Source organism: Ambystoma mexicanum, chromosome 4q, assembly GCF_040938575.1.
Source record: "Ambystoma mexicanum isolate Mex_15411 chromosome 4q, UKY_AmexF1_1, whole genome shotgun sequence".
NCBI lineage: Eukaryota > Metazoa > Chordata > Amphibia > Caudata > Ambystomatidae > Ambystoma > Ambystoma mexicanum.
In genome coordinates this window covers 1,244,739,301-1,244,751,983 of record NC_090928.1, presented here as the reverse complement: position 1 = coordinate 1,244,751,983, position 12,683 = coordinate 1,244,739,301, and the positions used below count along the sequence as shown (strand labels likewise).

The 12,683-nt window shown below is 47.9% G+C and overlaps 1 protein-coding gene across 2 annotated transcripts in view; it reads right to left on the bottom strand.

Moving 5' to 3' along the window:
- Positions 1–5,662: 5,662 nt before the first annotated feature.
- LOC138468319 (exportin-5-like) overlaps positions 5,663–12,683 on the bottom strand; it is a 2,047,117-nt gene continuing 2,040,096 nt past the window's right edge. For both annotated transcript variants that reach the window (XM_069608821.1, XM_069608822.1), the window contains exon 35: positions 5,663–6,163. In XM_069608821.1, coding sequence (XP_069464922.1) covers positions 5,720–6,163 — 444 coding nt within the window. In that variant the 3' untranslated portion in view covers positions 5,663–5,719. The remainder of the gene's footprint in view (positions 6,164–12,683) is intronic.

The following is a 12,683-nucleotide window of genomic DNA, read 5'->3' as shown; positions in this document are numbered from 1 at the left end:
GGTGCAGTCTCAGCTTGTCAGGAACCAGGCCACTAGGGCTAGCCTGTCTGGGTCTGGGTGCTCCACCACCCCGTGCTGCTGCGTCAGGAAGCCCCTGCTCGGGATCGGAAGCTGGACCGGCCTCTGGGAGCACAATTGCAGCAGATCCAAGAAACAAGCCCTTGACGGCCAGTGAGGGGTAATCAGAATGACCCTACAGCCCACCAACACCCGGAACTTGCAGAGGGCCCACTGGAGTAACAGAGGAGGAAACGCAGAGCACACGCAGCCGTGCCAACAGAGCTGTAACGTGCCCCCCAGAGATCCCATACACCGTCCTGCTCATGAAGCGAACTGGGGAGATGCGAATAAGTCCAGATCCTGAAACCCCGATATCTGGAACAGGAGCAACAAACAGTTGATGTGTAACTCCCATTCGTAGATGTTAAACCCCCAAGCGGCTCAGCTGGTCCGCTTCCGCGTTGCTGTTCTCCGGAAGATTGATCGAGAAAATCTATATCCCCTCTCACAGGGCCCATTCCCAGATTGCCACCGCCTCCATGCACAGGAGGGTGGGTGGGAGGGAACAGGTGCCACCCGGCTTGTTTAAGTAAAACAGTGTTGTGGATTTGTCAGTCCTGACCAGAACTGTCTTGCGCTGGACTAGCAGCAGAAAAGCCTTGAGAGACTGGCCCACCGCCCTGAGTTCGAGCAGATTGATATGAAGGAGGGCTTCCGCCTTGGACCAGCCACCAGCAAAGATCCAGGAGGAGGGACAGGGGAATTGGAATCCTGTCTGCCTGCAACCCTGTCTCCTGATCCCGATTGGCCACCAGGTGGAGCTGGAGGAACCTCATCTTGAGGCCAGTGTGCTGAACTGTGAGCACGCAAGATACCATCAGTCCTAGAAGGTGCTGGAATCACCATGCCAAGGTGGTCGAATTGGCCAGAAAGTGCCCTATTGCTTTGCAGAGGGTGAGGAGCCTCTCAGGTGTGGGGAACACCCGCTGTACGGCCGTGTCCCAGTGCACTCCAAGGAATGCCAGGTCCTGGGCGGGAGTCAGCTGCGACTTCTGCCGGTTGAGGGAAAACACCAGCTGGTGAAGAACATCGCCAGCCGTTGCCAGGAGTGCACCGCTCCCTGGGGAAAGCTGACTGTCACCAGCCAGCCGTCCAAATAAGGGTGTGCCCCCCCCCGCCATAGGAGGAAGAGAACAGCCACCGCATTCGTCAGCTTTGTGAACACACAAGGGGCCGAGTTGAGGCCTAAAGGCACATCTTGTACTGGAAGTGGTACAACAATCGTGAACTGCAGACATTTCCGATGAGGCTGGTAGATGGGGACATGAAGGTACACATCCTTGAGGTCTAGGGAACACATCCAGTCACTTGCATATAGAGACTCGGCTATGTGCGCTGGAGTAATCATCTTGAAGCATTTGAGCGGTAAAGATAGGTTGAGGAATGACAGGTACAGGACTACCCTTAGGCCAGCCTGGTTGTTCTTGGGTCCCACACAAATCCTGGAGTAGAAGCCAGAGCCCCCATCTCACTGAGGAACCGGCTCCACTGGCTGCAACTCCAAAAGAGAGAGGATCTCCCGTAAGAGGAACCTCCTATGCCCTATCTGTAGCAGAGGAGGAGAGGAAGGTAGAGGAAAAAGAAAGGCACACTGAAGCCTGTGGAGACTATAGAAAGGGTCCAAGGAATCTTGAAACAACGCTTACAGCTGTCCTGAAAGAGAGCCAGCCCTACAGACAAGCTGTGTACCCCGACTGTTGCATCATGGCTTTTTTGTGTCCGAGGCAGCAACGGAGGAGTGGGAGCAGAAAAAAACATGCAAAGTCCTCAGCTGTTTCCTCCTGAAACCCCTTGAAGCCACTAAGAACGCAGGGGTTGAAGTCAGTCCTGCCTTGGGCCTGAAGGAAGGACTTCTGCCTGGGTTCAGTCAGTATGGCCAAGGACATGGAGGTCTTCTTTTTCGTCAGCTCGTCGATGGAGGAATGAAAAAGATCCAACCCCTCGAAAGGAAGATCAAGGATCCTCTCCTGCACATTCTAGGAGAATTTAGTGGCATGCATCCACGCTGTGCGCCTCATCTCGCCCCCAGACACAGCCCTCTGCTGGCTGTACCGATGTGAGATCCTGCGACAATGCCTGGGCTTGCACCAGGCCAGCTCTGAGGGTCAGACAGGAACTCCGATCTCTCACTACAGCTTCTGGTTTGCTGCGGCCAGGCGGGCATCGGCGTTGGCCTGCCGCAAATGCAGTGCAGTGTTGAGGTAGCTATGCTTGCCAAAAGGCTCAAGGGCTTAGTTCTCTTTGGAAAGACAAGTGCAAACGGGCCCTGTAGAGGAGGATGAAGACGATTGTTTAGAATACAAGGAAGCCGCCGCCACAACCACTGAAGAGTGTGACTGGGGGCGGGAGGCCAGGAGCATTGGCTCCCCATCCAAAAGTCTGAACCGGCTGTTCAACTTCTTGTTCATCTGGGCGTTGGCCCTGGGCTTCTCCCAGACCTTCCTCGCCACCTACAGTACCTCCGCCAACATCCCTGACTCCTGCTCTGGCTGAGAGCCCCCAGAAACACTGTAAGGCCATGAAGACGGTCATGAAACGCCTTCATCATCACCGACCCCCTCCCCTTTTTTCCCCAGACGGAGGGGAGTCTGAGTCCTTGGATCCGGACCCAAAGATAGCTGTGGATCCATTGTTGACGGCAAGGGAGGCGTTGGTGCTACAGGAGGAGGAGGAGGGCTCTGAAGTACCGGCAGGGCCTGGACTGGAGGAGGAACGGGCAGCAGCACTGGCAGTGCCGGAGGAACTGGAAGAGGGCCCAAAGGCGGAGGCTTAGGAGGCACGTCCCGTGGGATCACTTCCTTTAACGATACCTTTGAGGAGTCCCATCATCAGCGGGGAGAGCATGAGGAGGAGGAAGCGCTCCTCCTTGAAGAATTGATCCTTGCTCGGTGCCGCATCACGAGGGGCACCGCACTCAGCAGAGCTGCGCCTCCTTTCCTGATCGAAGCGTCTAGCAGCCTGGGGCGTGTAGCCCCAAGGCTGCGAGAGGTAGATGCAACCCTGTAGAGATCAACCGCCTGTACCATAGGATCCGCCGCTGCATCCTCAGGAAAGGGGACTGGAACCCTGATGCGTGGCCCACTCTGTGTGCGAAGGACACGGTAAAGGCCCATCTTTGGGGCTAGTGCCACGCCCTGGGAGGGAGGGTGCAAAGGTCCCGCGCCATGTGCTGGCTCAGACATGGAAGGACACTCTTGTGCCAATGAACCGGAATCAAAAGCGTCTACTTCAGAGATGACGGCGCTAGGCTCAGAGCCCTCAGCCAGATGTCCGGTAGTCTAATCACCCCGCACAACGATCTTGGAGGTGGCTCCGGTAGGTTTGGCGCCTTCAGCTATGGAGCCGGTAGTCGTTTTGGATCATGCTTTGAATGGACTCTTGCAGGTAGAACATGACCATCCTTTGCCCGCTGGGGCAGCAGAAGAGGATGAACTGGATCGGCCCTTCTGTGGACCACTCAGCCGAGCCCCAGGGCCCACCGGTATGGAAGCCGGTAGCCTTAACTGCTTTGGGTCTGCCAGAACCAGAATCCAAGGACCCCTTCCCCATGGAAACCCCTGGGAAGGAGTAGAGTGCTGAGGAGCCTTGCTAAATAAAGGGCCTACCTTGTCTTGACGTGGGGTCCTGGCGACGAACACCAAGATGATCTGGAGGAGAAGAATGGAAGATCTCCCTCCAGCGGGAAAGACTATTCTTCGAGGCCCGGTGACAGAGCGCTGCTCACCGCGCATGCGTCCCAGCGGTGGTCGGGCCCCAGGCACTCAAGACAGAGCGCATGGGGGTCCGAGGTCGGGAACGAGCGATCGCAGGATGCGCATCTCGTGAAGCCTCCTGCAGCCGACACGTGCTGGGGGAGGCAAGGCACAGAAGGGAGGTGAAGAAGATTTTTAAAAAACAAAGAACGGGGAGCACGCAGAAAGTTGAAAGTCTCTGCGTCTAGCTGCCAAGTCTGACACCATCCATGCGGAAAAGGGAACTGAGGGACTGAGGTGAGGCGCCAGAGGGCGGGGTCTCGTGGGCGTTCCCATGCCCGGGGCCACGCCCCACAACCTGTACTAAATTTAAAGGTGAAGCTCAACCTTTTCAGCTGTGCCAAAGGTTCTGGTCCGTCCCCATGTTGGGGGACGCCCACAAGGATGTAGGAAAGGGGATGGGGCGTAAAAGTAAGAGGGTGTACTGACTTTGAATGAATACACCAGCGGATTGTAGCCAAGGAACTTTAATCACTAAGGAAGTTAGTTGAATTCTGGCTCAAATTCCCACTATCACTTACGAATAGGACAGCCTTTGCTTAAATGAAAGCTTTGGCTATTATATGTTTATCAAGTCGTGCCAGTGGAACTCTCTAGCAAATACTTCGGAGAACTGAATATCCTGCTACTGCGGGGGGATAGGAGGGCTTGTATTATTGGACAATAATGCTGCAGCATTAAGTTCACTAGTTTAATAAGAGTACCACAGAAAGGGGTAAATCAATGTTTGAATTGATGATACAACCCATAGAGTTACTGGCAATGAAGGAGCTGTGCCAGGGCAGACATAAGGCACACCCCAACACTGGTAGCTATGCCTATTAAGTTTTGCCTGTGTGTTCCAACGCCACTGAAGCAGAGTCATTCCTTAGCCCTTTGGTCAAAATGGGGAATGCAGACTGGAGACATTATACCCTGTGGATAGATACATCATATATCAAGAGATTGTGGCTACTAAATCGCCGACCTGCATGAATTTGCTTAAGTTTGTAAGCTTATCAGCAAGTTTAAAGTGGCTCACTATAACCTTTTAACAGGAGCCTATAGGACTCTGCTGGACTTTGGTAAGATAGGGGAAAAAGTAATGTTGGTGATGTGGCGTGACACAGGTGGATTATTCATACATGGTGGGCCTATGGGTTAAGAGTCATCACCAAAGCGAATGAACTATTACTGTGGAACTTACAAAGATTATTTAAATTATGCTTGCTGGGGTTAGTACCAAGGAAAATAAAAGAAGAGAACTTTTAAAATGACTGGCTGGTACTCAGAGAAGGCTAGCAATGGCACTGAGGAAACCGGAGCAGCCCGACTTCGGTGTTCTCTTGCAGATTTAAACAAGTGAAGGGCATCTGAGAGAGATATACACTTGACATTGAGAAGAGTTGAAGAATATTCTTAGTAAACAATATGCGAGGAAGATATAGAGATCCTTTTCTACTCATCTGGTACGACACTGCCACGATCTGTCAACCCATGCTAGATTCCAATCTTTCAGAATGTGTGGACCTATCATATACGTGATGTGGAGATTATGTGGTGATTGCATGTTCTATGTGAACATGACACAGTCTCCGGAGGAGCTCAGGGTCAACATGCTCGCCTTGTAAGCAAGACGCGGCAGAGCAACAGAGGTCCGATCCCCTTGGCCGTGCTTAGAAGCCTCTGGTTATTAAGCGTAACATAAATAACCAATTAAAATTACAAAAAAAATGGGGTGTACTATGCATATGAAAAGGATGTGTACATTTAATAAAAGTTCATTTAATAAAAGGCTGATGGCAATTCTGAAAAGCAGCGCTAGATATTTTTTCTTTCACAAATTCCTGTTATTGCACATGACTACTGTATGTTTTTATTGTTTTTTTTATTGGAAAATGTCATTAAAATTAATTATAAAAACCTTTCTAATTTAAATGGGGTATCTGAGGTGTAGGATTCCAGATAGGCGGAGGCGGCACTGTGGGGTTAAATGGATAATGTCCTGGACGCACAAAGGGGGAGTTATACAAATTCAGCACTGGAGTATTCATTTGGTTCCAAGTAGGTGGTGGAATATGCATCTGTATTACAGGGGTTTCAAACATATGCGGTGTTGCGGGAGGAAATGCTACATTTTCTGGATTCTGGAAGGAATTCTCCAAGAAATTGGGTGGAGGATGAGTTGGGTACCAATCAGGTGGTGGAATTAACATCTTCACCATAGGAGTTCCGAACATGTCTGGCGTCCCGAGCGGATACCGAACAAAGGGAGCTTCATAACTCGTTGGCGGTTTAGTTGGTGTCGGCTCCACAGGAACAGGATGATTACTATTGCTGCCCTCTTCAACGTGCGCCCCTGTCAACTTTTTCTGTAAAAGGGAACAAAAGTACAATTGTTTACATTTTTGCCTCCTCCTTCAGGTTGTCACATATTTACAGACGGTTATGGTTTCCTGATACCATGCAGTCAATCTGTGATGCTGATTTTAAAAACACATTATTATTAACCATAGTAAACCTATCGCAAAGATGTCAAGTGCTAACTAATTATATATACGTACTGGTACATAAACCGCTCACAGTGATAGAAGAAGAACAAGGACACCTTACCATTAGCATGAATTAAATCAAACAAGAAATCCAAGTCAACACTACTTTGAATATGCAAATTCCATATGACGATCAATGTATATTATAATAAAAAAATCCACTCCGCACACATGCTGATCATCAGTGTTACCTCTGGCAGTGTGCTCGCTATTATATTTTAAGTTGCTGCATGTGAGGTGTGCATCCATTCAGCCATATCTTAAAGGATGGTGCAATGGAATTGTTTTTTTCCTTTTGTAGCTCAAGCACACCTCAGCCTCCTAGGAAACACATCATCACCATCGATCTGATAATGTTAAAGACACACTGGCTTATAGGGCTACATAGTGAGCATGCTTGCCATTCAAAAGTAGTGTTCTCTCTTACAGCAAGCAAACACATTGAGCAATGACAATGCAAGTGTATGCTTTTGGCTAGAATGTTAATCAATCCCAAAATGCCATCCTTCAGAGTGTTATGGGTTTAGTAGATGTTTTAATACGTAATGTTGTAGCCTGTTTGCACAAACATTGCCAGATGCCAGGAAGGTCATGTCATGGAAAGTACATTGGTTAAGTGTGGTACATTCAATCCCCCCAGCTCTATATGTTCTATGTAAACATGCAAGCTGTACAATGTTATGTGTTCTATTTATAGACAACTGCTACAGAAGCAATCATTCAGTGGTGTGGCTATTGGCCTGCAATTTGCACCCAATACAAATGTATAAACTATAACTGAGTGACTTGTGGAGGCTTACAATAAATGGGCAAATGCTCCGAAATGCCTGTCTGACATTTTTCCCCCATACCCTATGCATAGCTGAGTAATAGCCCAGACGTTCCGGAAAAATATAATGGAAATTAGCAAAACTCCCTTACAGCGAGAAAGTGGGAAATAGTTTTCAAATTTAAAAGAACCCTCGCCTCCAAACAGTACACAGTTGTTGGTGGTAAGGGTAATGGAACTATTGAGGTTTAGGGAAGAATGCGAAGGTACTCTCCCATAAAGTACAAGAGAGCGTTAATAGGGAACGCAAAGAACAGGACAAATTCCGAAAAAAAACACATCCAATTCCTGATATAGCTTCCACCTGCTCACCTATTGGTAGAAGTGGTTGAGCAATCAAGGCCAGAATCTCAGGAAGGACGTGTGTTGGATGTGAATATTGGGAACAGGTTACTACTTTGAATAAAGGGATTCCTCCCGCAGGTTCTCTTCCTAGGGACTTCCAAAGCAGAACATGATCTGAATGAGGGAGGACAGTGAGAAATCGTCACCTAAGGCGGTAACACTGGAGAACCGCACAACCAAAGCAGGTGTTGCGACCAGACTAGGAATCCAGGCAATGACACTTGGCAAACATGTGCAAAGAAGCCCACGTAGCCACCTGACTGATGTCTACAATTGGGTCACCCCTCTCTAAGTCAAAAGGTATATGGTATGCATCTGGTGGATTGCAACCCGAGACTCTCAGGCACTTAACTGGCCAAATCTGAGAACTGCAAGAGACTTGCTGACGACAGGTCTAGTAGCTGTGCCAACGCCTGCTTATATTTTGACACATTTTTTTTCACAATGACTCTTTATTGAGGATTTTGATGTGAAGCAATTATTCTCCGTTTACACTTACATACCAGCTAATATTTTTGGGGGACCATGTGCTTTAACACGATTTGGTTTAATGTTTCTTTTGCAATCAGCATTGAATCGAATGAGCAGATCAATTTTTCAATCTAAAGGGTTATCCCCAGACTGTGACTCAAATGTGCATCTGTTGTTTTAGCTCTTGCATATTCATTGGGGGGGGGGAGTTTAGGGATTAGCTGGTGGGGGCTATACATTGTTAATTAAGCTAGTATGTTTAGTCATAAAAGGACACAACCATACTCCTCAAGCTTTAGAGGAACTGCTTCTAGATAACCAAACTAGCAGAAAGGCAACCTTGCAAAATTGAGCTGTTCTTATTGATTATTTGTTACTGAAACATAACCTGGGCTGTAATGCATTTGAAGGCATGTGTTGTTTTAATCTAAGTTTAGTTTAGTTTCTTTATTTGTACCGCGCGCCGAACCCTGGGGTAACCGGGCGCCGGAGACTTAGAGGAAGTTACAGCATAGAAAATACATACAAAACGGAGAGGAAGCTACAACATCGTAAATACATACAATACGGACTACAATACAACAGTAAGTGCAGTAGACCGGGTTACATGATGGTCGACAAAGGCGACGAGGAGATGAGTACATTAAGCAGAATTTTTGTTGGAGAGCCACGTTTTTGTTTTGGCTCTAAAAGTCCAAAAAGAGGGTTCTGCTCTAAGGTTCAGTGGCATAGCGTTCCATAGTTTGGCAGCTAGGACCGGGCAGCTGGAGCCACCTGCTGTTTTTAGGGAGAATTTGGGGATGGATTGGCAGTGTGAGTTAGTTGGTCTAGTTGATGTGTGATTGTGGAACTTGTCTGCAAAGTATTTGGGCGCGTCATTGGAACGGCATTATGGACGATGACGAGGGATCTGAGAGTGATTCTGTCTCATGCAGGGAGCCAGTGTGCATCTTGTCTGATACTGGAGATGTGTGCGTGTCGTGGGATACTCAGGGCGGCTCTGAGGGCATTATTTTGAAGTACCTGTAGTTTGTTTAGATTGCGTTCTGACGTGCCGAGTGACCATTCACAGTCTATTGAAAATCACATTCAAAGTTTGAAAAACTTAATGGAACAGGTAACCCAATATCATACTGAGAATTGGTGGAATTCGCTGTTTTCTTGGTTTCCAGATGTTGGAGGAACGCTGCATAATGCCTTTGCTTGTATTTGTGTGATTGTATTCAATGTATTTCTAACTTAGTTATGACGTTTCGTCGGTTTCAGACACAGACTATAGTGCCACTGAGTTATTGAAGTCAAATGTGCAAGGGTGGATTGTAATGCTTTTGACTAAAACATGGCATCTGTGTGCAGTGCAGTTTGGATGCTCCCAGAGTCATAATGGACATTTGCTCCAGTCCTCAGTGGAAGCTGCACTTGATGTGAACTCTTTTCTTATTATTCCACTGGTAAGCACGTTTTCAGCACTGCCTATTGCTTATGCTATTCTGCCTTGCTTCAAGGACACGTTGGAGAGGTGATGCACGCATAGGCTAGAATGAGCCGATGGTAGCTGGTCCTGATAACGTTGTTATGATATTTGCTAAATTATGGAGTGGTTTTTTGGTTGCGTTCCTGAGAAAAGGGAAGAGTTTTGCCCCTTGGTATTGCCATGGGTCACTCCGGCCGGGGACCCATGGGAACTGTCATCAGGTGACTCAAAGCCAGAAAGTTCTGTAAAAATGCCATCACGCATTTGCATATGATTTAAAATGAGAAGCGCTGGAGCAGGCAGCCATAGAAAGCTTCACTGGAGGATTGACACATCGTCCCAGGCCGTTGATGCCAAAGATCTCTCAGTCTGCCTGTTTGGGAGCTTTCCAGTGAAGTTCTGGCGATATGAAGATGTTTGTTGCAGCTGTGTCAACGGTGATATATTTTATTTAGACTTCTTTTATTCATGTATTCATTTATTATTCTTGTTACATTTATTCATTTATGTATGCTTTTGGTGAACATGGAGGCTGTATAAGAGCCATTTTATAACCTAGCTGAGTGTGTGTGGGTGTATATATTTGCCCTTCAGCGTCCAAAGTTTTTTCATTCAGTGTACTGGGGAGAAAAACAGAAATATATCCGTGGACTTTGTGGAAAAGCAAAACAATGCAATAGCCACCAGGAATGCTGTTTTTAACATGAGCAATCCAACTGAACATGAATACATAGGTTCAAACGGCATGGCCATTAAGTACGTAAGAACCAAATTAGAATCAGTAGGCAGGAAACTATTTACAAGGCCTTCCAGGCACTGGGCCACAACCGGGCTTGTGAAAAAAAGAACCCTCATCCACAGACCTCTCAAAAACAGACAAAGTCGCCAAGTAACCTTTGACTGTTGCCACCTGAAGGCCTGACGAGGCCAGTGATAGAAGGAATTCCATCATTGAAGAATAGGGCACAAGATAGGGCCCAGGTCACGTTCCTGGCACCACTTCTCAAATCTTCTCCATCTGCACGTGTACAGAGACCTTGTCTGCGTGTAGCCAGAAACACCTCGAGCACCTCTTCTGAGCGGCCCGTCATCTTATCTCACCTTTCAAGTGCTTTAGATTGAGGGATTCTGGGTTCAGATTTTTAGGGAGAATTCTCTGTTTAGGCTGAATTCCCTAACCTAGTGAGTCCCCCAGCAGCTTTGCTGGATTTTTGGGGTTTATTTTTTTCTCCTGCCAAGAGTGAGACTCTTTTACCCTCACTCTTGGACATGACTTGAGAGTGTTTCTGTGACTTACTATGTGTTTATGGGCTATGGGGTATTTTTTCCCTATAGGCTATCATTGGTTTTTGAATGTGTGTTACACAGCACCCTCAGTGGAGTAACACAGGGGTGTCATAGAGACCCCCAAACATAGACTCCACACCCTGGGACTGACTACTGTCTCCCTGGGTCTGTAAAGTCACCATTGACTTTACTAGTCTTAACTTAGGAACTTAACCAGTACAAACCATCATACTGTGGAAGTACTGGGAGGGGCAATTAGATTGCCCCTGGGTCCGTTGTCGAGGGGGTACTGTCCCGTCCCCCCTCGCCGAGTTTCTGGCTGGTGGCAGTGGATACCACAGAAATATTCCACCGGAATATTTCCCAATGGGATTTCCCATTGATTTTAATGCACCACTTTTTGGTGCAATGTTAAAGATACCGCCGGCCAAAATGGCGATAGGTTCATTTCAGTAACCCTGAACCCGAGTCGAGCCTTTGTTCCACTTTTGGCGGGCTTCTGCACAGAAGCCCTCCAAAGTGGTGCCATTCTGTCTGGGTACCACAGGGGGTGTGGGAGGGGGTTTAGGCACCCTGGACTGAGTTGCCTTGCCAACTCATGTCGCACTCTGGTGTGATTGGCCCAGGTGGTGAGCCACCCCGCTCACCACTTAGCATGTTTGAGTGACAGCTAGGCTGTATGAATGGGGGTTTGCTGCATAAAAGCAGGGTTTTTGGGACTGGTTCTTCAGAAGTCGCCACAGGACCTAAGAAGCCAAAGAGGGAGAAGCCGAGCCGACCTGCCAAGACGACACCACCGGTGGAGCCCTGCGGAACCGTCTCACCACTTTTCCCGACGACAGAGAAGATCTCCCGCCGGAGAGTCTTCTTCCCTTGACTGGTGGGGACAACCAGTTTCTGCCTCCTTTTCGCCGCCCTGAAGCACCTTGTGGCCGCCTTGCCTGTGCCAAGCACCCCGGCAACCGAGATACCACTTTTTACCTCAACCACGAAAGAAGGGTAACATCCTTTTAACCGGAAAAACTCCATGGCTGGTTTCTTCCCTGGTAGTGCAACGACCTCCAGCTTTCCTCCACAACGAGATCTTCTCCTCCTCTGGACGACGCCGCGACTTGCACCCACTACCAGGAACAACTGCCACCGCTGGAGGATCCTTTCCATTTTAAAGGTACCGTGTTCCGCCCGGCTTCGCTTGCCACCGATTGTACGGGGTAGATTTAACCCTCGGCTCTCGACCCTGGGTAAGCCTGGGACACTCTAACTAAATTTTTCTTAACTGAGAAAACCCTTTTCTACTCACCTGTAAAGACTTGTGACATTGTGTGATCTTGGGCATCTTTTCGCCTGGCTTTCCCTAGAGTGGGCCTGGCAACCGAACTTCCTTGCTCCTCAATAGACTGCCTTGCTAAACTTACTGTGAATCTCTGAAAAGTGTTTTTTCTTGCTGTTTTCATTATTTCTGCCTTTTTCCCTCCCTTTTTAACAAACTTGTTGGAGTTCCATCTAACGTTAAGCGCTCACCTCTGTTTGGAAATAAGTGGTGTTAACTTAGACTTGTCCAACAAATAACTAGGGATGTACATATAAGTAATAGTGACTGTGTTTTGACTTACTTACCTTTTCTGTGCTAGTGTAATTTATGAGTGTGTCTTTTAAATAAATAAATATATACTTTTACACCTAGCTCTGGTCAGTGTTTGTTTGTACTACTGTGCCTCTGTACCTATTATGTATGCTCTGTATACTGCCTAACTCTTCTTGAGGGAAGTCTGACTGCTCAGCCACAGCTACCAGGTAAATCTGGGTGGTACAGACTGCTACCAAGTGGGTTTACTGCCAAACACCTGTAGCCTTAAATCTTTTGCAGTGGTCCCAGAGGGAACTGCACAGGTTTCTGTCTAACACAGATGAAGTACCCAACCTTTCGACTGGGA